Below are 27231 nucleotides of genomic sequence, written 5' to 3' on the forward strand. Positions count from 1 at the left end.
TTTTGCCACCGATCCTAAGGAAGTCCTGAATGAGACATTCCAAAACTGCTTTTGAGCATGGTGCCGTGAGGCAAAAAAGAAAAAAAAAGACGGCACATTATCTTCGCCATTAATAGTCGTTTGCTTGCGCATGGATATGTGCGCGTGCACACCTGGGTTTGTGTCTTTACAAAATCCCAGCGAGCAAAGTGCAATGGCCTGGAACTGACGGAAACCCACTGGGAGAGTCTCTCCTTGATGTAGCCCCGCACCCCCCCTCCTCACCACCGTTTCCTCCTGGCAGCGGAGCGGCGGCGAGGCAGGAGGTGGCGGTGCGGGGATAGAGTAGGAGGAGGGTTGCCATGCGAGATGAACAGAGCTTGAGTCCCCTCTGTCAGACACAAACTAGGATCAGGGAGCTCACATGGGACTCTCGTGGGATGAGCAGAGGGAAAGTGGAGACAGCAGCTGTTTTTCCTCTTATGCCTTCACCAGAAAACCTTGTTTTGTTTTGTTTTTTTAATATAGCCCACGTTTTCTCTTGTGGGGCTGTCATTAGCGCCTGTCACGCTGTTTTGCGGTGATAAACATGGATGAGCTGAACATTTGCACTTTTGACAGTCGTCCTTGTATCTCTAAGATTTTTTTTTTCATGGTACGAAAGGATGAGAGTTCTTAATTAGAACCCTTCTTAACAAAGGGCCAATCAGGCAGTCGCAGATTCTAAAAGCTAGCTGAACTCTCTTAGCAATGCTGAAGAAAAGCCTGGGTAACTTAACATCATTGTGTCACTTGACATTTTTTTTACACTTATTATGCCATATCCACGCTGTTAGAACTAGTGGTTCAGTGAGAGTCCATTTCTGTCCTGTAGATGTTCACTAATAGAGCTCAGAGGGCTAATTATTGGTGATTCGAGTTTGCTGCCCAGGGGAGCGTTTGACAACAACATCAAATTTGAACATTTTGATTCTAATTAACACATACGATATAAACACAGTAAATTTGGGAGCGTATTTTGGGGAGTTGTATTTATTTGGAGTACAATAGCCTCCCTTGGCCACTGAAGTGAGAATAAATAATCAGATTGGATCTAAATGTCAGTGTACACAAGGCTCTCTTCAATGTAAAATGTGCGTGAGTAACTAGTGTTCTCATCAAATAAAATTTGGTTGTCATCGGTTGGAATACAGTTAGCGCTCTACTTTGAGTACATTTTACTCGTATTCAAATGTAAAATTTACTATGTTTTTACTGGGACCAAATATAGTCTTTTTCAGTGTCCTTGATGAAAGCATTATGTACTTTACAGAATTTACAATCTAGATGAAGTATACAGTATAGAAAATGGATTGACGTGAATAATATTCAACAGACTGTTTATTGCTTCTGCATGCATGCCATGAGCTTGTGACATGGACAAATCGCTGTCCTCTTACAGATGCCTCATTTTTCAGGCCCGTATAATTGTTTGAGCAATGTAGGATTAGTTGTTTCTTGTTTATTTATTTTTTAGGAGATGATAAAAGAAAAAGTAAAATAAGAACTTTATTGCCTAGCCTAGAGGAATCCATTTGTGACTACGGATTCAGTCATGATTGAGAGCCAAAGAAAAATATCCATATGGATGCAGTGAAGTCCCTCCGCCCGTGGTGGGTCCCAAACAAACAGCTGATGACAGGGAAATCGCCTGCTCCCGACTTATGTTTTATCATTCAAATTCTCTCTTTTTGCTCGGGTCTGCCGTGATTGACAGCTCGGCATAAAAGCAGCAGAAGGCCGATGGCGACCATGACAATGCTCTCGCCTCTTTGCCTTGTTTTCACACTTTTTCTGCTGTCACAGACAACCTCACTGATTGCCTCTCTGCCAAGACTGCACACTATTAATCTTTTAAACAAGGGACCCAGCCCAGCTGTATTATTTGTAGAGAACTGGGAGGACCTCATGAGACAATGTCCAAAATGAATGGGGCTAAATTGGACTCATTTTGCCAACCCTGCTTAAAGAAAGAACAATATTAGAACATTTAATGGCGGCTGCTGGGATCAATGTGCTGACGTCTGAATGCAGCCCCCACCTGAGAACTCTCTGGGTTCTCTTGTGGAATCCAGGTGCCGTCTGGCCTTTTATCTACTATGTCGTGAAAAAAAAAAAAAAATAGAAAAGCCTCTGTTTCTATGGACATTTTCCATGACAGCACATCTCAAGATCCCTTTCAGCATGCTAGGAGTGTACTTTTTTTGTCCAAATGGGAGCTTAAACAGCAGTGTGCTTGAAAATTGCAAAGCATTGATGTATTATAAAAGGGAGGGAAAAGGAAACAGCTCCATTTGGCCCACTGTGCTTAACAACAGTTTCAAGTGTTTTAACGACTTGCAAAACCTTTCTAGACTTGAACTTTAACGGCTTTCTCTGCTCCAATTTCATGGACTGGGCGTTTGTGTTTAATTAGGTGTGATTTGTGAACATTTCCCAAGTGGTAGGAAGTCTTTTTGAGGGGAGTTGAAGTTTCTGCACTTCCTTGATGATCGCTTCAATGTTGCTGACACCTTAGGCTCTAACGAACATCTTTCCTGTGTAACGTAGCCTCATAAACCAAACTTTAAAGGATGTGGATCACGTGGCAGCGGTATTCAGCAGTTCTTCCTCCAGGATTTTCTTTTCTGCAGCGGGGGCAGTTGTTCCGGGGAACTGTGACAGTGTAACCAAATGACACTTAATTGCAGTTAAGAGTTCTATAATTGGAAAAATAAATAAATAGATTGCTGGGGGGGTGAAAATTTTGATACAGATGCATTTTTTTCAATCAAGCTTCAAAGCAATAATCACAATGATCATTCAAAAGAAAACCAACTATTGCTCTAATAATGCTAAGGTACGAAAGAAGTTTTGTGAGTGAGGCAGTCTTTGCTGTCATGTATAAATATGCAATTTTGTGAAATACTGTTTGTAAAAAAATAATAATAATACATTTTTATTTTAGATTATGATGATGACCCATATTTTTGACTTAGTAAGAATTTCAAACTGAAGAATGAAGCTTTTGCAAAATAGCCTAAAAGTAATACATTTGTATTAAAGTAACCTTTTGTTCTTATCAGTATTGGTGAGAGTAAAAGAAAAAACAAGCGTATTTACCCTTGCATGTGATGAAGATGCGATACAGTTGTTGCGTTGTCCAAGGTTATGATTTTGGTCCCAAAACGTTATCATGCTCAGCCCTGCTGGCGGTGGCGCAGGGCACCGCGGCTGAGTGAATTTAGCGGAAACACTGTTGAGTTTGTCAGTCGTTTCTGATGATAGTGCCGCGCAAAGAACCTGAAATTGTGTGACGACAGTGCACCTTCTTTGTTGCTCTGTGTGTTCTCTGGCCATGGAAACCCAGCGAGGCAGTGCAACCTAGATGACTATTTGACTCCCAGGTCAGAGCCACATGATAGCAACACTGCTGGTCAATGGAAAAGGATATACTTTCCTTTCCAGAGAGTACGGCTTTTGTGGTTGTGTGTGTTATCATGCACATTATGTACTATTCATAGCATCCTCTGGTGCAGCAATTTTCCAGTTTGAAAACACAGCCACAGGACGCGTTAATGACTTTAGGACACTATGCGGCACTAGTCATGCTATCGTCACATTTGGCCTTTAGCAAACATGAAAACCAGAGCTGCGTATAGGAAAAAAGCGAACTATTTTGAAGCTGAGAGAAGATGAAAAAAATGCTTTAGAGCTGTTGCACAAACACTGGTCATTCCCAATACAACAATTTGGAATGTTGTGAAAAAGAAAAACTACTGGCCTGCTGAGACACAAACGACGAACAGGTCAGCCAAGGATATCAACAGCATTTATTGACAGAAACGTTGTAAGAGTTGTGAAGAAACACCTAAAGTCAACATTTAGTGACATCACTGCCAAGTGCCAACCTCCCCAGGGCGGGGCTGAATGTGTCACAATCCACTGTTTGAAGAAAACTCTCAAGAGAGGGAAACTACAGGGCATACCAAGAGATATAAACCAATCATCAGCATCCCCCTTTTGCCAAGAAAACAGCGCCTCCATTCCTTGTAGTGTTTCACAGGATAGGAAAATAAAGTACACAGAGAAAGGAAGAAAGGAATCGTTGACCATTTCTCTTTGCACAATTTCTTAAAATCATCCAGCCACTTGGGTCCTCTGCTCTGCAATCGCCTCTTTAGCTCAGTCCACAGGTTTTCATTAGGGTTTTGAGATGGCCATAGTGTCAAAAAAATTTCTGTCATTTTCAGTGTGCGAATATGAAGCTGATTCCCAATTGTGCCGTGTGATCAAAAGTGTAATAATGGCAATGTGCTGACTGACAGGGGCCACACAAAATAGTTGAACATGAATCAGTTGGCAATAAAGCAGTGGGGCCTTAAGTGACGGGAACTCCAATAAGTGATTGACAAGCATCCAGTTCATGTTGGACCAAGCCTCTTGCTCAGTCAGATAGGACAAGCTTCTTGTTAGCCATGACCCAGAAGTAGAAAATGAATGAATTTCAGAAGCCGGGATTCTATGGATAACCATTTGTTTGGCAGCTGGTTGACAATATTTTAACCATTTTGCTGCCGTTCACAAAACAAGTTTTTTTTTCTTTTTAATATACATTTGAATATGATCTAGTTTCCATGACATTGTTTTATGGATGGGAGCTCATAAAACGCTTCTTGTTAATGCTGCGCGCTGCTTGTCACTGCTCTTCATGATAGTAAACCCACCGTCAAACGTGGTGAGACTTTAGAATGAAAAGTTTAAAAATAAAAACTTCAAAATCTTAAAAATCCTTAGAAGTTTTACCTGACGTTTTGGCGTTACCTTCTTCTTTATATACTGGATGTTACACTATTGACAAAGCTTAATAGATGCCTTGGTTGTGATCTATTGAGTGCCATCACATTTTCACATCTATAGATTAGTATTACAGCGAATGTGTAATCATCTATAACTGTATGTTGAAGTAGGTTTTCGCTCATTTGTCTTTGCCGAATGACAATTGTATTGCTGGGTTTTCTTTCTCACAAAGAAGCCAACTGGGTCCGTTTTTAACATCAACTGCCAAACGCAGTTCCTTGCTATGTCACTTGTGCACATGTATGTGTTCAGGGGTGTCCGTTTGTAGGTTAAACAGGAACATGGCAGTCCCACCTTCTCACACAAGCTCCCCCGCCTGTACCCCCACCTCCACTCGTCGCAGTGTGATCAAGGAAGCAGCCGTAGAGCTGCACGGGCTGCCACCAGGCTCTCCCCGCTGCCCACCACCCAAGAACGATTGTCTGAGCCCCCGCAGCCTCGCTGGACTCAGATAGATCCTCTGTGTGGAAGCATGACTGTGACCTGTGACCTCCTCCTCTCGGAGAAAGCACTCTTGACCTGCTGCCCCATTGTTTGCTGCCGGGATGGATGAGGAGGCGCCGCCTCTGCCGGCACAATCCTTCACTCAATAGCCGCTCCATCTGTTGACTGCGTGACTCTGGGTTACAAGCAGGGATTTTGCTCCGTCTGTGCGCGGGTATGAAAGGGGCTATGTCAGGGGGGCTTCCTGAAAGGGTTTTTAACACTGCATTTTGCAGGGTGTCACCATGCGCACTCTCTTTCTCTCTTAACCCCTCCACCCACCGTCATCACTCTGAACACAACCGGCTGGGTGTGTGCAGGATGAGAGGCCTTCATTGTGCCTGTTCACAGGCCCCTAGGCAACAGGGTCACCTTGTCCCTAAACAAATGTTGCCCTCACTGGGATTGTTGGCAATGTGCGGAGCTGTTTTCAAAAATGAGTATGTGAAATGGGTTGTTCGGCGTTTTGAGTGTAAGAATGCATCATCGCCAACGGGGCAAAGGCCTCGACTGTGAAGGCATTTATCGAAAATGTCTACCTTTGACGTCATGGCCTTTTCAGTGCAGTCCATCTGCATCAAAGGGCATCGCAGACAAGAATCACCATGACTACTACTGGTCCGAATGCTCTCTGAGAGCGATGAGTGCTACAAAGCTGCTCATGTTGCTTGCTACTGTAAGTTTGGCGGTTTCTTCAACTTGCGGAGGAGGACTGCGCTGTACTTCCTGGGCCTGCCTGTTCCATGACACATCTACTTTTAACAGTTTGCTTTAAAACAAAATATGTGGCTGCTGTGACAGCTGGTTCACCTTCAGTAATTAATGTTGAAGCCGCAGCCTGCCAGACAATTGTGCTGAGGTCCACTGGCTGACTGCGTGTGGGAGTTTTTATTTGGCGGCTATGGGAAGCTTGACTCTGTACTAAATCAAATTTCCACCAACCAAAATGAAACCCCGTGTGTGGGATTCTTTTCTCGCCACAATTTGATTCAATTATTCCAACAAATTAATGCATGCTTGTCTTTTCTGAGCTTTCACGAGATTTTTCTTTTCTCTTACGCCTTTGACAGCACAGATACATCAACTAGTGTCCAGTTGGCTTCTTTGTTTAGTTTGCATCTAATGGGGTGGTCCTCCTGCGTTTTGTACCCTGCAGAAGTTACAATTATATGCCCTCATCTGCTATTTCCTGTAATTTTATCACAGGGCCGCAGTCATCCACCGTGTCGCCACAGGCTCGCCGAATCCCTCGGCTGTCACAGTGTGCGCCCGCCACACCTTTCCTCCACTTAAGATGATTAAACTGCTCTGCTTATGTCTTCTTGCACATACGTTTCAGCGCCACCTTTCTTCCTCAGGCAGGAAAAAAAAAAGACAAAGGGGGCTGCGGTATCAGCTGGAGATAAGTGGTTGGTTCAGGTGCGGAGCGCCTCACTAGACGAGACGGTGCTGAAGGAGGGGAGTAGGCGCGGGAGGGGGTGTTGTTTGAGGAGTGGAATGAGTGGAGGCAGAAAACTGCAGTGACAGCAGAATGAATAAATTGAAAACTTCTCTCATTGTAAATTGTCTATCGCTGGTGACAAACGATCTGATAGGCAAGCGGGCCCGGCTTTCCGATGCATCCGTCCCAATAGAGCTGTGAATAACGGGTCTATCTCCACACTGCTTAGCACTGGCCCCGCACTTAATAATTCATGCAGTGTGAAATATTTTCCCCGCTACAGATATGCCAAAGCGCTGCCGCCAGCAGGCGGGGGCGGTGAGGAGGGTGTCCCTGCGGTGCTAATTTGGGGGATGGTGACGTGCGTAGATTTCTAAGGGCGCTGTAGTTTAGAGGCGATGCCACATTTGCCCTCATGTATGCGCTGTCTGTTATAGGAAAGACCAATGAAAGATGACATTTAACTCATGGCTAATCTGCCTAGAGCTGGGAGCAAAGAGGGGAAATAAATTTCCATTTTAGATGGATCACTACAGTGGCTGGATACTTGTGGGCTTAGCAGTGCTGTGGACTTGACGTGTGGGCTACAGCTGCCCCCCCCCCCCACGACACCTGCTTTCTGTCTTAAGCAGTGCTCACCTTTATGTTGCTTTCACGCACAGTGCTGAGCTCCTCATCAGCTGGCTCTCCAAGGAAGTGAACCTCACACCCCACCTTTCACACGCACGATTCACATGGTGCGGCTACTTACTTGTCTCTGCCTTTTCTATACGAAGCGGCTATTTTCTGGCTCACTTTTAGACCCTGGTACCAATTATGCAAACTATTAAAAATTTAAACGGAATGGTCTTTTATAATTTAATCCTAAAGTAATAGATTTGATTAAAAATGCATGAGAAGAGCTTTATAGACGGAGAAGGAATTTGTGTCTATCAGTGAATCTCCAGTCAAGGATGCAGGCAGAATGAGCGAGTGGGATTGGTAGCATTTCCTCATTATTCTAATAGGATGTGATTAGCATAAAGCGGCTAACTAGCTGCTGTGATCATGAGCAAGACGAGGCTCATGCATCAGGGCTCCTCAGAGGGAGCAAATGAAACTGGTTTCGGACTACATTTCGTTCCCCTTTTAACTTCCACGGATGGAATTTGAAGCGATGTGTAACGTGTCTGAGTTGAGATCCTCTTTGTGTTTTCTGTTCCTTTGATTGGCTGCTTTTGTTGCTGTTCCAAAAAGCATGTCAAGGTGTTGAAGCATGAAAAGTGGAAGTCGGCAGTTTTATATCTTAATGGCTCACAGGCAAAGAGTGCAACGGAGCTTTTAACGCTCGCTGCACACTTCCTGGACGCCTCGAAATCAGAGTGCATGCAAGTGTCCTAACCTCATAACTTCTACTAAACCTGAAAGTGCAAGGTATTACTTTGATCGACAATTGTTGCTTTGTTTCTCAGTGATCAGGAAGGCAAAAACATTTCCATGAAATATTTGTGGAGCGGTACCGCTGTGGTTGAGGAATGCTTATTCTCTCCAACCGTTTGTCTTGAAAACGTATAATGAAAGCTTTCCACCTGGACCAAAATGTAATGCATACATTTTGTCTGTTTATTTCACTGTGAAAAAAACAAAAACAAAATTCAAACAAATTCTAAACGGCATGTCATCTTGCAAATGAGACTGAATGTGGGGTTGAAATACCACACAATTTTGCCTTGAATTCCCGTCATTTGCATTTGTGCCTCTTTGACAGCCTTGTTCTTGTCAAAGGCCACCATGCAGATTGCTGAAACACCTTCTCTTCTCAGTTCGGTCAGGCAAACAAATCCAAATGCTCTTTTTAGTTAGTACGGTAAACTTTGGCAGAGGTCCGTGCTATTATCCCCGTCATTGTTTTTGATTTGAAGTTTTCAGTCCTTTTCTGGCAGGAGTGCTTGCTAAACAGTTTTCCTTGCATCACAGCTTCAAAGGCCGACAGATTGCAAAAGAACGCCTCTCTGTTGCCGTTGTCATTTGCTTCAGTAATTAAAGAGCTGCAGTCATTGAGATAACAAACAGCCTCTGAAAAAAGTGCTTATTAATACTCTGTGAGAAGTGGATTGCCAAAGCCAATAAAAAAAATGGAACCCTCACGAAGCTTATATGGATTTTAGGTCTGCCTCTGAGGTAAATTCCTTGCCTTTTTGATGTGATGGCTGCCTGTTGATGGAATAAATCCAATGGGCTTAATCGATCATCTCCGTGGAAAGGTCAAGAGGAGAGGCTGCGGTGTTTGAAGCGCTTATCCTGTGGAAGAGTGCCAGAAATGTGACACCCCCTTATGAGCGGGTGGTGGTGGGCAGATTAGTGACGGACAGGGTGGCCCAGGGGAATGATTTAGTGAGATGCAGCGTTAAATACCGTCCTCTGCGGTTATCGGGGAGACGGAGCGATCTCAAGGGATGTCCTCCAGTTAGTTTGAGGGGAGAAGCAGCTTATTCCAAGAATTGCATTTCAACCACCTTCCAAAATGAGAAAACAGGTGCACGCACGCTGCTGAATAAAGGGTTTATTGCTTTTAACCTCCTGTCCGCGATTTATCTTTAATGTTGCTTGAAGGTACTGTTGGGTTTCATCCCACTGCAGTCTAATCTAATCTAGAGTCTGTGGCTGTGGGCAGCATCTGTGCTCCCAGTTGAAATCGGGCTTTCTCTCAGCCTAATCCTCTATCCAGGGATCACTCAGTAGGGTAAAGACAATTACCAGCCTGCTTTCTCATGCTAATGGTATCTCTAACTAGATCTTACAGAATGAAAGGGGGGGAAATGGATGGAGGGGCAGGGACAATGGTGAAAAAAGATGACCCAACTACAATAGGCTTTTAGATGAACGGTTAATTATTGATAGGGACCCAGTTGAAAAGCATAAGGTCAGGATTTTGAGTGCGTCTTCTGAAATAGGGTTAGAGATGATCAAGTTACTTGGTTTGTGTGTGTTGGAGGGGAAGTGGTGTTTGGTCAGGAAGTTGCTGAGCCAGAGCTCATGCCGTATCAGCAGCTGTGTGCCAAGTAGTCTGCCTTTCCCTTTTTTTGTTTTTTATCACATGCCTCCAGCAAGGTGTCTGGAGTGGTTTTAAATTGCATTAATATGCAGGAATTTATAGATTGCCTCCTTTGGCATTTTTGCAGGGAGGCGAAGCAAGCTTTCCAGTCTCCATCTGCACTAATTACCAGGTCTTGGCAGTGTTACCTGTCTCTTGTGAAGGACAAACTCAGGCACTGATGCGGGAGCATGCGGCGCTGAAGGAGCTCATCTGCCTGGGAGCGTGCGGTAGAGGGATGTCTCTGAGGCTTTTTTTTTTTTTTTTTAACTGATATATTTGATGTGTTTGGAAGCTTGACTACCATGAAAAATCTCTGCTGGAAACATCAATAAACTAAATGACTTTGACCAAGTTCCTTCATGTGGAGCTCAGAGAAACGCTAACAGGCTTTGCACCTGATCTCAGTGACAGTTGCACGCTCACTCCAACAAAAATATATCAGGGTTTATCGTCTGTGTATCCTGCTGGAAACTTCAAATGAGTGTCTCTGGCAATGTCTGATCATTTTAAATCATGGCAGCACAAGAGTAATGCTCAATGCCAGCTGCTTTCTCCTTGAAGTCAAACCCCAAACATAACATGAGCTCAAATATATGACAAAAAATGGATCAAAAATCCTGGAGTGGCCGCATGTGCCGCTGTCTCAGTGATGACCTTATCTTTTGCCAGTGCATTGGTCAAACTGCCTGCTTTTCAAATTGCCTTTGTCAGGTGAATGTGCCCATGTTTGAGATCATTACAACCTGGAGCAAAAATTAAATAAAAATTGACATCTACCACATTAGATCCCATCCCATTTCAGCATGTTAATAGTTGAGTTAGTTTCAAATACTATCTATTTATTGACCACAGGTTATGTCATTAATATCAAAGGGACTTAATACACCAATCTGACACTGGAAGTCAGTAATAGTTCAGGTGTGACGTAGGGGGCACCTAGGGGGTCATTTTTTGGCAGGTTCGGCATGTTGAATTTGCGTTTGATTGTGGTGACATTTGATTACTATGATTGGTTAGTGAATGACCGCATGGGGCAAGAACAGGAAGTGACAAATGTGGATAATCAGTAAGTGAAGGAAAGCCTTGACAACTCAGTCAGTTGGCACATCGTCACCCTCTAAATCTTTGCATACGATGTGTTGTCTATGATGGAAAATAGTTTAGAATAGCATGAAATTGCGCAAAGAGTTTGTCAACAAGGGCATGGAAGAGTTGTTAGTGTGTCCGCATCACAGGAATGACGGAATTTGTGGGTTCGCCTCTGGTCTAGCATGTTCTCCTAGTGCTTGTGTAGTAGGTATATTGAGCACTCTAAATTGTCCTTAAGTGTACAAATAGGTGTGAGGATAAGTAGTTAAGATGATGGATGATGGACATAGAAGTAAGCCACAATATGGGAAGACATGAGTAAACAACTGGATACCAAGTAGGATTTGTGTCAAAGTTCATTGTGAGCAAAAAAGGTAGCGCATGCATTGTTTACGATTTTATATCTTGCCCCCATAAAAGCTGCCTGTTTTGGCTTTTAACAATGAGGAACAGTGAGTACTGCTGTCAATGGTATGGTGGGGTAACTTCTAACGCGTGCACAGAAGGTTATCGCCATCGAAGAATGAACCCAGCAGCACGCACAGGCAGGTAAGAGTTGGAACTGGCTCTTTATTCATATAAAAGTAAATCAGAATAGCTGTCTTGCCCTCGGGGGCATGAGAAGCAGGAGGTAGGCAGACAGAATTGAGCCGAGGCTGATTGTCCATTCGAGCGGGGACAGGCGGAAGCATGGACTGACAGGTTTTATGGGTCTTCTTAGAGTCGGCCTTAGAGTGGTCAGGGACAACCCAGGACAATACATGAGCTGACAAGAAGGGTCGGCAGGTGGGCGAGTGGTCGGAGAAGGCAGGGTCGAGGCACAAGCAGACAAAAATGTTCGGCAGGTAGGTGAGTAGTCAGGAACTGGCAGGCTTGAGGTACAAGCAGGCAGGCTTGGCATGGGAGCACAAAAGGATCCGGCAAATACTGTCTGGGAAAGGCAGGGCTTTAAACATTACAGGAAGTTGGTTGCACCAGGACGTAATTTGGACTGATTTATTGGAATGTGGTCAAACTGTTTTGTTTGGCGAATGAGGTGGTCACACAGGGTGGCTGTGACAGAAAGTCAATGGCGTTGTTGTATAGTTCCATCATTTTACCTGGCCTACCTGGGCTTGGTGTATCTGGGCCTGACGAGTTAAACATTAAGAAAGCAAAAAAACAATATTTAAAATGCATTTTGTATGATGTAGACCAGAAGAAGGAAGGGCGCTTGTTCTGTACTATTTCTTTGATGTTACACTACTGTGGTCATTTACATATGTACAACCCCAATTGCAATGAAGTTTGGACGTTTTGTAAAATGAAAATAAAATGTACAGTGGGGTACAATGATTTGCAAATTAATTTCAGTCACATGGAAATTATGATTTTTTTTTGGGCCAATCACTGAAGTTCTGGGTTTGTAACTCAAACTACTATAGTAGTTAGAATCCCAATGAGTGGGTCCAGAATAGTGGGCCGGCACGATCAGTGATTTATTTTCATGTCACATCACTGGTGGAAACAAAGTCTGAATTTTAGACTCTGAAGTACTGAAGTCATGATTGCGCCATCTGTGCCTTGATCCAGCAGGTGATTACCAGCTGCATCCTCTCCCTCCATCCAAGTAGATCCTGTCTCGTCTGCTCTGGTCCATCTTGGACTGGGAGGAGGGGAAGGGACGACAACAGCTGGACGGCGCCCACTAGAAAGGGAAAGACTGCTAAATTAAATCTCCGTTTCCTTCTTCGCGTTCTGGAGGAAGCTGTGAGCGGTCGTATCATCCTGGCTTGTGTACTCCTCTGATATCCAGCAGAGCAAAAAGGCCTTTGTCACACTTCAAATATATCAACTGGGATCAGTGTCAACATTTTGCCGGTGTGCTATTTGATTGCCTCGTAGGCTTGGCGGCGCACTAATGTTATGCATGACTGAGTATTGGATCTGTGACACCCTCCGGTGAATGCACCATGGGAATTGGGGTCACCTTAGGCACGGCAGAGAGCAATGTGTGGAGTCAGCCTACTTGCAGCTGAGGGAAGGCATCACACTGTTTGAATTTAATTATATGTCATTGATTTATTGAACAGCCATTAATAAGCATGCATTCTGAGGCAGGGCCAGTCTGGCGGAAGGTTTTCCTTTTCATTATATGCATTCTCTCGCTCACTCCCTCCATTTCATCATAAACTGACATAAGCCTTTCTTTGAAGTTCAGGAGCCAAACAGCGCAATGACAGCACAACAAACAATGAACAAAACACAGAAAGACAATGGAAACTCTTTGAATATTCAAGCAAGTCGTAGGATGACGGGTGAAGGGGGAAGAAAAAAGATCGCTTGTTTTATTGTTGCTGTGTTAAGCTGTGAATGGGCCTGTCTGGGACAATAAAAGATTGTGCCACATTGGATATTTTTTTGCTCTATCAACAATGCATTACAAATGGTGCGTAATTCAGGCTTATGGGGAAAATAAAAATCCCAAAGCGAGAGCCAAGGAAGTGCATCTCATTTTTCACATTTTGTCAAAGTAGCTATGGATTTACGTGGGTATGTAACGTTTGGCGTGCCAGCACGGCTCTTCTGATGCAGACTGCACCTGTGATCAACAGTTTAGCGGGAGCAGCTCCTCTGCTCGACTCTCACAAGGTACGTGTGTGCAAGTGCGGTTAGATGACAGGCAATGCCGCTGCAAAACAATGCGACCAACTCAACGCTGGCAGAAGACTTTCCCCTGCGGTTTGATTTGACAACTTTAAGCCACACTCGCATTGCTCAAAGTCTCTGGCTGCTATCAGCAGGAGCGCAAGAGGCTCTGTCATGTTCTAAGAACACTTTTGGTTGCACTATGCAGAGGCAGGGACTCTCCCAGCAGGGAACCACAAGGACATGCAGTCATTACTGCACAGTATACACCTCTTAGGTAGACGTTGTATTTTTTTCTTTCTTTATTTGTTTAACAGCCATTTTTCAAGTTGTTTACAATTCTCCAATTCTTTTTCTTTAGCCTCTTATCCTCACTCTCCTAATGTCTGTTATTTTGGCATTCATCTGACAACACTGATGAGATATTATTAGGTAATTACTTGCTATAGTTGGCTCAGATTTATTGGTTTTAATCTCTCTAACAAAAGGTATTGCGCTTAGTGCAAAATGTACAGATTTGTACTAAGCATTCCTGGATCAGTATCGCGTTTGAGCCAGGCCAAATAAATGGATCGATATCAAAATGTTTTTATTCAAATCAGTCAAATTCAATTCATGAACGTAAACTGTATAGTACTACACTTTGTACATCATGCCATAGTGCAGACGAGCTGTCGCCGGGTTTGCCCTGTACCTTTGTTTTCCACACGTGAGCCGTCATGGTACAACACGTGATGTTTGGGATGTCGGTATCAAACTAATTGTACGATTAACAACCTTTAGAGTGCTACAGAATCACATTGGCCGATCCTCGAGGCTACAGTATTTGTATCTTGTTGGATCTAAAAATGGTATCAAGACATCCCTGATTATTACCTCGTTTTAAAATGCTTTTTATAGCTCTGATCACAATATCGAAAGCTATGTTGTAAATTCTAGACTTCTGGCGCAGGATTAACTATGACTGTATAACTGTATAACATTAACTGTATGACTCATTGCTTGACAATGGCTAATATGGATGTCAAAAATTCAATATGCAATTTTTACTGGCAATGAATAAATCGTACATTTTTTGTATCTTTATGTAGAAAAAAACAAGTTTGTCCTCTGGTAAGTGGAGTTATCCTGCAATGCAACCAGAAATATGTTGCTCTGTTTCAAATGCATGTTTTATTTATTTACAGTCATTAAGACAATGTCCAGTTGATTTTCATACAGCGTACTGTCAACTGTGGACCTCCTCAAACCTTCAAGTCTCTGCATTGTGAATGTGCTCGCCACACGGGTGCCTTCTGTGCCTCCCGTTTACCATGAATGAAATCAGAGATGCATCAAAGATGCAGCACTTGGCTGTGCAGTCAATTAGTCTTCATTGCGATTACAGGGTTGACATTAGTCTAGACAGGCGTATTTTGATCAGAGATGACAGGCGGCCCGCTGCTATTGGACTGCCAGACATTCCTCACCCTTCATCCTGTGGATGAAGCTATCGAAGCTGACTGGTATATGGAGCCCTCGCAGCTGAGCGTCTGTGCCAAGATGCCCTTCATTCGCTCTTATAAATATGTCAACGTGGAATACAAGGCGGTATAAGCCTCAATAACAGCAACACATGGCCTCGTATGCGTAAGACTCGGCTGTCAGTATGTTATTCCAACACTGTATATCACGGCAATGATGCCTAAACTGTGAGCTTTTACACACAATGGCCTTTTGTTGTGCGGGTTATTTATTGTGCGGCTGTGAAGCTGTGCAGAGAGCTGGTGGGTGAGTGCATCCAGGGGCTTGTATTGTTAGGGAATCAGTGGCTTGTGTTTGTGGAGCTGGGAGGGTTTGCTAACAATGCCCTTTTTTATGTCCCAGAGTGCGTGCCTGTCGGCAAATGTCCGCTCACAATTTTTGTTTGTGTGCGGGGAAAGGGGTCAGCAAGCACAACCCCGCTCATTGAATGCCAAGTCCAAAAGGACACTCTCACACAGCCACATATGAGCATTAGGCATGTGCATTTGAATGTATCGCACATTATTTTGTGTGGAAAGTGGTGAGCTGAAGCTTTCACTGCCTGTCTCTGCTAATGGAAGCGTTTTCTCTCTGTATTCGTGTGACGCTACGGTGACGGACAGGGCGGGGGGGCAGGAGAAGGATTACGGGGGGAGTGCAGTGCCTTGTTAAAGAAAAGGAAAGGGTTAGAGTGTGTCGATTGGATTAACTTGTTTGGGCTTATTAGGAGAAGAGACACAGCGGCTTGTTAAAAGCACTGCATGGGGTGTCCCGCAGCGAGACGACAGGGTCACCATTCAATTAGTCTCAAGCCACACCCACCCCGACTCGGTGCAGAGGAGCTCTGGCAGGCTCCTGGTCTGCAAGTGGTTTGACTCTGGCAACTTAGAGTTATCAAGGAATAAATAGACCATCCGAGGACCATAAGGGGTGATACGTAGAAGCAAAAAATGTCGAGCATAGGTAGTACTATAATGCTTTGAGTGATTTTTATGCCGGCCATCGTTAAAAGTGAACCTGCCAGCCAATTTCAAACACTGACTGACCGCAGTCAGTATTTTTATTTTCTTTTTGCCAGTTTAATAATCAAACCAGAACTCCCCAAAACTTTTCCCCACCAATTCCCATAGAAAAAATAGGAAAATAAAAATCGATGATGTCAAATGTCGTCAATTTCTAAAATATTTTTATAAGATCAAATCGGAGCTTTTGCCAGCATTCATATTTTGGAAGAAACTAATAGGACAATGCATTTATCAAACTCAATTCAATACCTCAGATCAAAATCCTACATTTTTTTATGCGTCACTTCAAGACCTAATATTTTGGTGACATAACTGTGTTAAAACTTTTTTTTGTCTCCTGGTTCTGAAACAGTAAGATACTTTTCTGCTCAATGCTTCAGGATAATGACATTAGTGTAAAGATTACATATGTGTTAAACATGGGTCAGTTTTCTAGAAGTTAAAATGTTGTTTTTCTGTAATAAGGATGGGACTGATAATCGATTAATTGTAGACAATTTGATTTGGTGTCAATAGGTTGGCAGGTTGAGCGACAAATATGCAGGCACTTCTCTTAACGAAGCCTGCCACATGAAATGGACAAATATTGTATTCCAAATTATAACAATTCAAATAGTTATTTTTTTAACATTAAATTTCATTTCATTAACAGTAATTTGTGAAATATTCATCAGTAGTTTGTAAGTACTATAAGTACTCTACTGTAAGTAGATTTGGTTTTCTTCTTCATAGATTTAATGTTATTCAAAAGACACTGAACAGGTTCATTTGAACTGACCTCACAATGTTAATGGAACCTGACTGAATCCTTAAACCAAGCACAAAACATGCTTGTCTTGAAATAGGTTTAGTTTTCATTATTCTTGTTATTTGTATTATTTTCTTGATTGTACAGGGTCCTTGTTTGCTCTGAAAGTCACCTTGAAATTCCTTCCCTCGGGTTATTCTTTGTTCACTAAAGCCCATGCATTTTTTGGCTTGTTTCTCTAAACCTACTGTACCAGTCCAAAGTTCACTTTTGTTGTTGTTGTTTTTTTTATATTAGAAAAAATATCAAATTGTAGATTGTCTTTTGCCATCAATATTATGAATTATGTGATTGCAAGAAAAACAAAAAATGGCATTTCAAACAAGATGACGAAACTTTAGCCGGATAACAGATGTGCATTTCCAAGAGTTATTTGCTCAAACATCTTGAAGCACATCCATTCTAAAATGCACAGGTGCAAAAATAAACACTCGGTTGTTTCACCCACGAGCACCCTGTTCCATTCTCCACTTTGCAGGATGCTTATCTCGACAGACAGCTTTGGGTGCGTGGAGACATCTCCTCTGATCTGCTCTGCCGTTTAAGAACCTTTTAACGAAGAAATAGCCCTTCACCGAGCCCACTGGTTCTTGATTCCGGCTTATTCCCTCATCTCATGGGACTGATCCTTCCTTCCCGCCCCCACTGCAAACCCAGCAGCAGTGTTATCAGAACGATAGACATCCTGGCTTTGGAGATACGGCCGTGCTGGTGTAATAGGAGAGTTGTGAGTGGATTTGATGAGCAAGTGGAGTGCAGGTGGTTTGAATGCGCCTACTCGCTCACATTCTTCAGCATATTCAAGGGGGAGTGATCCAAGCATAACGGGCTATTTTTGAGGAGCTGTTATGATGGGTCGGAGCGTTTTGCTCGGAACATCATTTCCTGCCACTGATCGACATCTGCTAAGCAGCACAATACCTAAAAGGAAGAGATGAGGCAAAGAGACGGGGCATGACAAACAAGCCGCAGACTTGCTTGTTCTGCTCGGCTCTTAAAGGCAATAATGGGAGAAAATTGGTTCTTGAAATTGAATTGAAAAAAAGTGGGTCTTTTTCAGCAAAGCATAATGCCTCAAAATACATTTGGTGAGCAGCAAATGGAGAAAAATGGAGCGCAGTTATGCGATTGTCTTTCATTTCAGACAGTGAAAACTGTGGAAGTGCCCCCTCCCCTCGCCCACCACCACCAACAACTAGCTTTTAGTCTCAATCTACACCGCGTGCACCCTCCCTCTCCGGCAACACGCCTTTTAACAAATGATCTGTGAGGACGGGCTGCTGCTGACATTAGTGAGCACATAGAGAAGGCCCACAAAAAAAGATTATGTGAACAGCCAGTAATGAACTCAAAGTGGCAGTGTTTTCAGGCCAGGCCTGCCCGTCTGCCAGAGGAAATGACACTGCGCACGACCCTTTATTTATTTATTTTTTTGCACAGGCACCTGGCGAGCAATAGAGTGGTCCTTCTCTTCCATCAGAAGCATGCGTGTGTATGTGTGTGTGTGTGTGTGTGTGTGTGTGTGTGTTTGTGAGAGAAAGAAAGAGAGAGAGAGAGAGACAGACGGAATTTGTTTCCAATGTGTACACATGTATTTTACTCAGTGTGTCCACTTTGTGCTTAAAAGGTTTTTTTTCTCAGTTTCTTAGATAAATGGAAAAATGGTGAATTTAGAATTTGAGAATGTACAGTATTATATTAAATTGGGCCGGACGGTGGCTGACTGGTTGGCACGTCCCCCTCACCGAGCAGAGAGTTTGGGTTCGCTTTTAGCTCCGCCCCTCCTGTGTGGCGTTTACAGGAGGCAGAGCTGGAGGTAGCACAGATGAAGATGCTGAGCTTTGAATTGGCGGCCTAGAGAAGTCCCAAATGGAGATTTATAAATGTAGTGAAAGAGGACATAAAGGTAGTCGCTGTCAGTGAAGAGGATGCAGGAGACAGGCTCCGATGATTTACTTTGGCGATAGTTGGAGGGAAAAAAACGAAAGCAATAGAAGATTATAAACAGTGCTAATCTATTTTCAAGAGTGTCACTGCGTAAGAGAACAGAAGCACATGTTTTGTGGATTTTCTTTAATTCGCTAGGTAACCGCTGTAATTGTTTTCTTTCTTTGTATCTATAAAAGTAAAATAATGAACCGAAGGCAGGCAGCTTAATGTTACACCGCTGATTCACTGGCGAAATAAATAACAGGACACGCGCTTGAGAAAGGTGCATGAGAAATCATTTTTCAATAATATGCCTGACGCTGCCACTGACAGCCAAGATGAAATATTTGCTCTTGTTCTTTGTTTTAATATGAAAGGAGGTTGGGAAGATAGTGATTCATGGCGATGCATTTTGCACACGAGGCTCTGACGGAGTTAATATGAAGGCCACAATTCTTTTTACAGATACATCATGCATGCTAGCTGTGAACGGACATTGCCGGAGCTCTACACTCTGGGTTCCTGTTCTCTGGAAACCAAAAAAAAAAAAATTGCAGAATGAGGGACTATCAATCCTTATCAAATAAGAACACTTTGTAGACCTTGGTGGTTTTACTTGAACTGTCCTCGTCTGGTAGATTATCCAGCTAAGCCATTTGTAATCAATTACTGATGGATGATTTTGCTTGATTATTGAGGTTTACAGTGAGGCATTAGTTGATCCAGTACTTAAACAGCATAAAGGGGTTAGTCCTTATCACTTAATCAATTAGTGGTCAAGCTTGCCTTTTTAGTTCTTCATTTTCCATTTTTCCTAAAATATTTTGGACAATAATTTGCTCCTGACATTGTAGAAACCGTCCAAGGTCCATAAAGGCACGCTCGGATGAGGATGATGTGGAAAAAAAATTGACCTTAAACACCTTTGGCTTTAACTAGATTCTAACCGACCTTACAAATGAATTTGAAAACTTATAATTGAACTTTGTGTCGAAAGTTTAGGTATCCCAAACCCTCTGACCGTGTTGTGGTGGGCTTTTTCAATGGAAACTCGCAGCCACTACCCACGTTTTTCTGAGTGAAGGTGGTTGTAGGGGAAAAGAGAGCAGAGCTCCAGATTTATGGCCTGGGGTTGGAGATTGATTAGTGCCGTCAGCGGCTGTGATGTACGGTTGGCAGTCCCCCCAACCCTCGCCATTGCATTTGCTCATAAACACAGAAAACTCCATGGTACAGAACGCGGCTCCACATACATGCAGACACCAGTCGGTCCCCCATGGCCCTCCGTGACAGCCCCCCAGGGCTGCTGCATGCTAAGCTTAGCCGTCAGACTGCTGTTTTCTTTTTTTTTTTTTTTTCCCGCCTGTCCATAGATAACGCCATCAATCACCACATGCACACTGCACGGGGAGGAATGTGCTAAAGTGCTGCTACTTGTGTGTTTGTTGTGAGCAGGGTTTCATAGGCAGGAGATATGCTTGACTAGCTGTGTGGAGCAACGCTGTGCGCTGAGCCGGGGTCGGCCGAGCGGCCCCCGGCGCAGGTGTGTGTTTATCAGTCAACACGTGCAGCACACAACCCTCTAAAAGTAGGCGAGCTTTCCCAAATGCATACCGGGTGAGAAAAGAGCCTCACTGAGCTACTTAGCCATGTCCCACCAGGATACGGGCCGCACGCTTTGACCACAAATCCTGCTGCTGATTTAACCTTGTATTTTTGCACTCCAGGTTTGCCGCAGAAGTCCCCCGGCTATCATAGTGCGCCCACCTCGCCATGCTGGCCTGTCTGCAGAGGAGGCAGAACCCTCCACCCCAGCACCCGGCGTGTGCCAGCAAGAGCCTGGAGCCACCGCAAGCCCTGGGACGTAAATGTGAGTTCACAAAAGGTTTGGGGGCGTCGGAGGCCGGGAATCGAGCTTGTTGAATTTGTTGGATGGAGCCGGAATGTGTACACCATGTCCACATAACCCTCAGTTAATCAGTCAGGGTCGACAATGGAAAAAGACGGCTAACCCTGTCTGTAAATAAGTGACCGTAAAATAGGCTTTCCGGTTTCTGCTGTTTGTGTCATCATGATCCCTCACTTGTCAGAGGAATTTCAAACAGTTGGACCGGCAAATGTGCACTTTATAAGCCAGGTTGCCATGTTGTTTGGCTCATCTTTGTGAGCGGGGCTGTTTAGCCATGCTGATTGTGCAGTCGTGTCAACAGGGCTGAACAGACACTGTTTTAATGTGCCTCATGGCCCCGCGTGACCCTGAGGGGTCTGTAAACATTTACAGTGTCTGGTCGGGGCCGCCTGTAAAGCATGGCAGCTGCTGTGTTGGCTCCCCCAGCTTCACCCTACGTATACTCACAAAATGGTGCAAAGGGACAAAGATGAGTTGTTGCAGTGTTGCAAAACTAGTTGCAGCAATTTGCAGCTGTTGCAATCAAGCATCCAGCCAACTGATTGGATCCTAATTTGAGTTGAAACTTTTGATATCAGTTTTTACTGTGGTAATTTGTGATTGCATAAACAAGACTTTGCCTCCATTATGGTAACTTAAAAGTCATTTTGCTTTGCAATGCAGCTATACAAGCCGTGCCGAACTGATTAACATAGACAAGAAACATCTGAGAAACAGCAACTTGAGTGGCTTTTCAACAGTGGGACATTATGCACAAATTTAAAATACCATTTGAAGCAAACGACTAGCCAGATTCCTGTGCTGAACCAGTGACGTCGTAGGCTGACAAACAGTTCAAACAGTGTGATTAGAGACTTGTGCATTGATGAAGAAAGCCGTTAGCCATGAGAATTAATAATGGCACGACACACTGAACACTTAGACACTTCATATGTACATCGCCGTAATATGCATCAGTTCAGCACAAAAAAATATATGAGTGAGGCTCTCTTCCTAGATCATTAATGAGGAAACCGGGGTGAAGATGTCTGAACCTCACAGACCAAAGGTTAAGAATCTGCTCAAATTGGAATTACAAAATGGGGTGATGGGGAAAAAGTGAGACGAACTAAAGAAGGCCCACAAAACCATTTTCTTTCACAATTTTACAGGATTAGGGCATAGAAGAGTATTCAGTTTTTGCTGTCTCACCGTCTGTCTCCACCTGTTTAAAGCTTGAGTATTTAATACTATCTTCGAAACTGACTTAATGTTCATAATGAGGATGTTTAAATGTTTTGTCATGTGCGGTACATTTTCAGTACTTGGAAGAAGGTGTATAGGTTTAGACAGCAGACATGGGCCACTCTGAGCAAGATGTTTTTTTTCTTTGTCTTAGTCCCAATTAGTGCCAGCAGGTGTTTGTAAGGTGACCCAGCCTCTCAATGGGAGGCACCCATACCACGGTCCGCCCCTCACAGAGACAGAGTGAGTGAGCATACAGAAGGTGGGTTACCTGGCAATGAAGCAGAGGTGAAATGTGTCATTCGCTCATTCTGTCCTTTGAGTAAAGTGTGTGCGTGCCTGTGTGTGCGCTGTGTGTGTGTGTGTGTGTGTGTGTGTGTGTGTGTGTGTGTGTGTGTGTGCCTGCGTATGTGTTTGAGAGAGAGGTCTAAAATGGGAGTTTGACACAAAAAGGCCCTGCATGCAGATGCCGAGCGACTGCACAGTTCATTGATGCGACTCCCATTAAAAATCCCTCATACCCTCAATAAAAAAGGACTTAACTGGCTCTGCCATCAGCTGGAAGCGTTCAGATCAGCTCGCCAGACAATCAATTTCCCCCAAGCGCGCAGAGCTTAGCAGGAGAAACGGGAGGCGGAGAGTAGGATGTTTCCATTATCACAGCCCGGGCTCGAGGGGGGCTGGGGGTGAGGCGCGGTAGAGCGGCGCGCAGGGCGGAGACAGCAGGCAGCAGTCGAGATGGGGAGCGAGAGCAAGGAGAAGCCGGCTTTTCAGAAAGCCATTGACCGCCTGCCCTTAAAAATATCATATTGGATTAGCTTCATAGGGGCGGCCTTTTGATATTTTTTCTTCCTTTGGCCATAGAATTAAAAGGCTGTGCGGAGCATTACTTGAATTATAAATCATAGGCACTTGCTTTCACTGCGTCCAAATTCCACGCATATGTGGCTGCACTCTCCTGCGCCAGCCGCTGTCATTTTTAATTAAATCCTCCTTATGGGTGACATTTGTAGCCCTCATCCTCGCCTCCGTGTCTCTCCACCGCTGGCCTAGATGGAGACATGAAAGGCAGAGACGGCCGTGGAGCCAGTGCCTCTCATCATGTTGTGCCCCAGAGGGAGGGTGCCCAGACGTGGGGGGGAGCGAGTGAGGCTGAGAGAGAGAGAGAGAGAGAGAGAGAGAGAGAGAGAGAGAGAGAGAGAGAGAGAGAGTGAGAGGGCCGGCAGGGGGAGAGGGGTGAATAGAAGCAACTGACCCCAGACACCCTCCACCAGAGGCAACCTTCCCCACCGTTACTTCTCCTTCATCACGGCCCACTGCTGTGGCTCTGAAGGTCCGCGAGGAGTGAAGCATAAGAGGAGAGGGAAGGGAAGGCCTCCACTCCTGTGATGAGTAACACTGACAGAGCTGCCCCCCCAACAACCACCACCTGCCCCCTCTCTGGCCCAGACAGCAATTACTCTGCCACATGTCAACTTCAGAGGAAGAAAAAAACAGCTTCACAATCTTACATGACAGATAAAAGACGATCTGGCTATTTCCTAAAATATTTTGTCAGGGTTTCCATTTGCGTGTTTAATTATTTAGTGATGTATGGCCAAACTTGGGTGTCCCTCCAGGTTTGACCACAGAGAGAGGGGGCTGTTACTTTTAAATATCTTCAAAATTAGTGCCTCAGCAAGTTATCTAACCTTTATTTGGATAACGGCTATTTCAGCCGTGTGTGTGTGCGTGTGTTTCATGGGATCAAATTGGAAAGAACAGTTTAATCCTAGTTAAATCCATTTAATCAACTGCTATAAAAGTCCAGATTTGTTTTTCCAAATGTGCCCTTACACTTATTTTCACACACGCTCACACAGAGGAGGCTGGATGAAGCGCACACGCAGCAGTAACCTCCTGCGACACCCGCCTCCAGGCGTGGCGTGCCAATCAGCCAGGTGTAGATGAGACGTTCCCAGAAGGCCTGATATCCGCAGTTCATGCCATGTCAAGCCCAGTTCAAACCTCTTCCAGATTGATGGACGGAGACAATCGCACAACCTCGGGACACAGCGCGGAGGTTCACCTGGGGATCTTCCTAATAGCCCCTTTCCTCTGTAGGCAGGGAAACTAGACATAGGAGACAGTTGCTTTTCTTTTACCTAAGTGGGTGGAGATTTATGGGCACAGTGACCTCCCGTGACCTCTGCGTCTCTAATTTGGTGAAAGAGACAGGGAAGTCGGAAAGCTTATGAAACTGCACTATGTTGTTTGGGGTCGTATGATGTCAGCCTTTCAAGTAGAATATTAATAGGTGGTTTCAATAGATGCAGAAATAACAGCTCTGATCCTGACAGGCTACTCGGCTCAACGCGGCTCTATTTGGTATTCACACATTTCCATTGGCTATAGCAGCTAGCCTACAATCAACATTTTAAACTTGCCGAGGTGAGACTGTATGGGTTGACATCCACCGCTGCTAATTTATTATCGGTGGAGTAAATTTGATGTTACCGTTTGTGACATCACGGGCCCAAATACGCACCTGTATGAAGATGTTAGCATAGCCTGTTAGTAGGCATGTTGACAAAAAAATTTCAATGGCGTGGTCAGGTTGACTCAACACGTCAGTGAGGGCTGGCCATCCGTGCGCGCATGCCTGCGCCATTCTTTTTTCAGGTTTTCATGAAATGAAATACAAGGATACGCAGCTAACAAATAGGGATGGTTGGATGGAATTTAACGTCAAATATATAGGGCTGTAAGAATACTGCGTGCATGTAAAAATGGCTGAAAAATCACATCAAATATTCTGATAGATGTGGGCGTGGCCAAACAATGGCCAGAGATCGAAAAGGGGTGGTCATGGCCACACCTTGCTGTGTAATAGCCCAGTGGTTCTCAGCCTTTTATTAATGAAATACCGCAATTAAAAATTTATTCAGTCAAGTATCCCCTAACTAGCACATTTTTATTACCAGCTCATCTACCGGAAAATGACAATGTGCCTCTGTATAAAACTTAACAAATTCAAGACACATAACCGTTTGCACAGGAGTCACAACTACACACTTCATCAAAATTTGCTTTTGTGGTCTCATTTATCTACTCTTAATTTGAAAAGAAAAAAAATGCTGTTTCTGTCATGCATTAAAAACGTTTTATATTTGCTGATATCTGCAGAAACTCTATTAAAATTTTCATATCCCCCCAGGGGTATTCGCACCCCCATTTGAGAATTGCTGTTGTAGCATATAGTCTCCACTTCATTCTATACGTGCCGCAGCAGCCCATTTTCATGCTCCCTCCTGTCTCCTATGCAGAATTGAGGCAACGGAAAAAGAATCTGCATGTACTTGACCTTTTCCTACTGACTGAACCCCTCTTTCTACGTCCCATTTGGAATTCTACAGAGTGTCCACATTGGCATTCTGATTTTTCCAGCAGGTCATGAAGTATTCTTCTTTGTGAAGGGTGATTGACAGCTATCCGTGGACAGGCCTCCTTTCTGGATGCCTACTTATGCAATCTCATTGTGGACAATCTCTGCATTTGCTCCAGCATCCGATATGCATCCACACAGTTTCACCGCATTGAAAAACGGCGAGAATTCAAAGGAGAAGCCACACGAGTGGCCGCAGCCTTCGCTCGTGCTCAGCGTAGCCTCTTGCCATCTCAGCGCTGGCACACAGAGGATCATTTCCGGCTGGTAGTGACCCGCCGAGCTTTGCCTTCATTCTGCCCTCTTGCCTTCTGCTGTGAGCACAGGGGGTGAAATAATCTTACTTCCATGGGAGGTGAGCTTGAGGAAGAGGGGCTCCGCTATAGCTGTGTTCACAGCAGGAATTGGATTGAAAAAGAGCTTCCCAGTTCCGAAGCGAGCTGGCATTTGGGCGTCCCTGCAGGTGCAGGCATCAAAACCCTCTGTCTTTGCCTGCCAGAGAGTGGGGGTTGACTGGTAGGGATTGAGGGGACAGAGTGTCCCCAGTCTTTTGCTTTCACACAGGAAATCATGCACCAAGGGTCTGAATTACCAAGGGTTCGCACGTACGAAAACAGGCTCGAATTTGGTTTCTCACGCGAACATACCTGAGACTGTATCGGTCAAACACGCTGATGCCCAATTGATTTTGCACATTCTCAAGAGGTATAATCAGATTATTCATCCGGTATTAATATCCGGTATTGTTTTTAAGAAGTGAGTCTTCAAGGTCAGACACAAATGCTTAACTATGATGAGGTCGAGGGTAAATGAAAGGTGACGAGAAGAAATATTTTTCGGCCGTCTAAATATTTTTGAAATATAAATATATTGTAGAGAACATTATCGCGATATATCGTCTGTTCAGTAATGCCATTTTGTAGCTCTCGAATAACCCTAAAACCTGAAATGAAGTCAGCCACAAGCAGGAGTCATGCCATATCATCTACTGTTTCGTGATCTATTATGTGGCTTATTCATGTCTTGCGCTTTAGTTTAGTTTTGTTCAATCAGTCCCATCTAGTAACTTACACTTTCTTGTCCAGATATTCCTCATTGTAGTGCCAGTTTGCTTGTATTTAGCACTCCTGTTCCTTTCTCTTTGTTAAGTCATTGTTGGTATTTCTGTCGGTTATTGTCATGTTCCCATTTGTGAGTCCTTTCCCGGTTATGGTTTGCCACTTTGGGTCTTGTTTTTTGGACTTGTACTAATTTTGTATTGTTTGATTCTGCTTGCCTTGTTTGCAATTGTGTTTTGGAAAATATTTTCTTTACGATTACATCCCGCACGTTTACCTCACCTCACTGTTTGTTTGCCTTGGTACACCTTTTAAATCTGCCTTTACTTGCATGTGGGGCATTTCACTGCAATGTGACATCTACACGTATCTGTTATTGGCCTATTCCAGAGACCTTTGGGCGCGCGCTTTCCCAGGTTTTAAACACTACAAAGGATGGGCATTAAATCAAACAAAATACTGCTGCTACACAGCTGCTGGCTTCATCAAAATTACCAGAACGATATATTTCTCATTTGTCATACAGTTATGCCTGTCTTCCACTGACACGTCCAATTCCATTCCCTTAAACTTCTTTTTGTGCTTGTGATTGTCTCCCAAATGGTCCATGGTGAAAACCTCCAGTTCTACCTAAAGCACAAAACCCATCTTTTTGAATACAGTATTCCAGTAACACGTAATCAGTCAGAGTGAGCAAACATGGAAGTCAGCGCCCGCTATTTGGGGCTCTTAGTAAATCAGGCCACAAACAAACAGAGGAAGGCATTGAAGAGCTTC

The 27231-nt window shown here is 44.0% G+C and overlaps 1 protein-coding gene and 1 long non-coding RNA gene across 4 annotated transcripts in view; one reads left to right on the forward strand and one right to left on the reverse strand.

Moving 5' to 3' along the window:
• fam222aa (family with sequence similarity 222 member Aa) overlaps nucleotides 1-27231 on the forward strand; it is a 56810-nt gene that overhangs the window by 12527 nt on the left and 17052 nt on the right. For 2 of the 3 annotated variants that reach the window (XM_088419059.1, XM_088419062.1), the window contains exon 2: nucleotides 20567-20709. In XM_088419059.1, coding sequence (XP_088275185.1) covers nucleotides 20613-20709 — 97 coding nt within the window. In that variant the 5' untranslated portion in view covers nucleotides 20567-20612. Of the gene's footprint in view, nucleotides 1-13456; nucleotides 13578-20566; nucleotides 20710-27231 lie in introns of those variants that run through there. The other variant, XM_088419065.1, reaches the window with a different exon arrangement.
• On the reverse strand, nucleotides 1486-3383 carry LOC148429838 (uncharacterized). Its single transcript, XR_015867061.1, has 3 exons — nucleotides 3326-3383; nucleotides 3121-3231; nucleotides 1486-2673 (listed from the first exon to the last, which is right to left on the reverse strand). It is a non-coding gene; the product is annotated as an uncharacterized LOC148429838 (long non-coding RNA).

Source organism: Hippichthys cyanospilos, chromosome 1 (genome assembly GCF_059441005.1).
Source record: "Hippichthys cyanospilos isolate Australia breed blue-spotted pipefish chromosome 1, RoL_Hcya_1.0, whole genome shotgun sequence".
NCBI classification, from domain to species: Eukaryota; Metazoa; Chordata; class Actinopteri; order Syngnathiformes; family Syngnathidae; genus Hippichthys; species Hippichthys cyanospilos.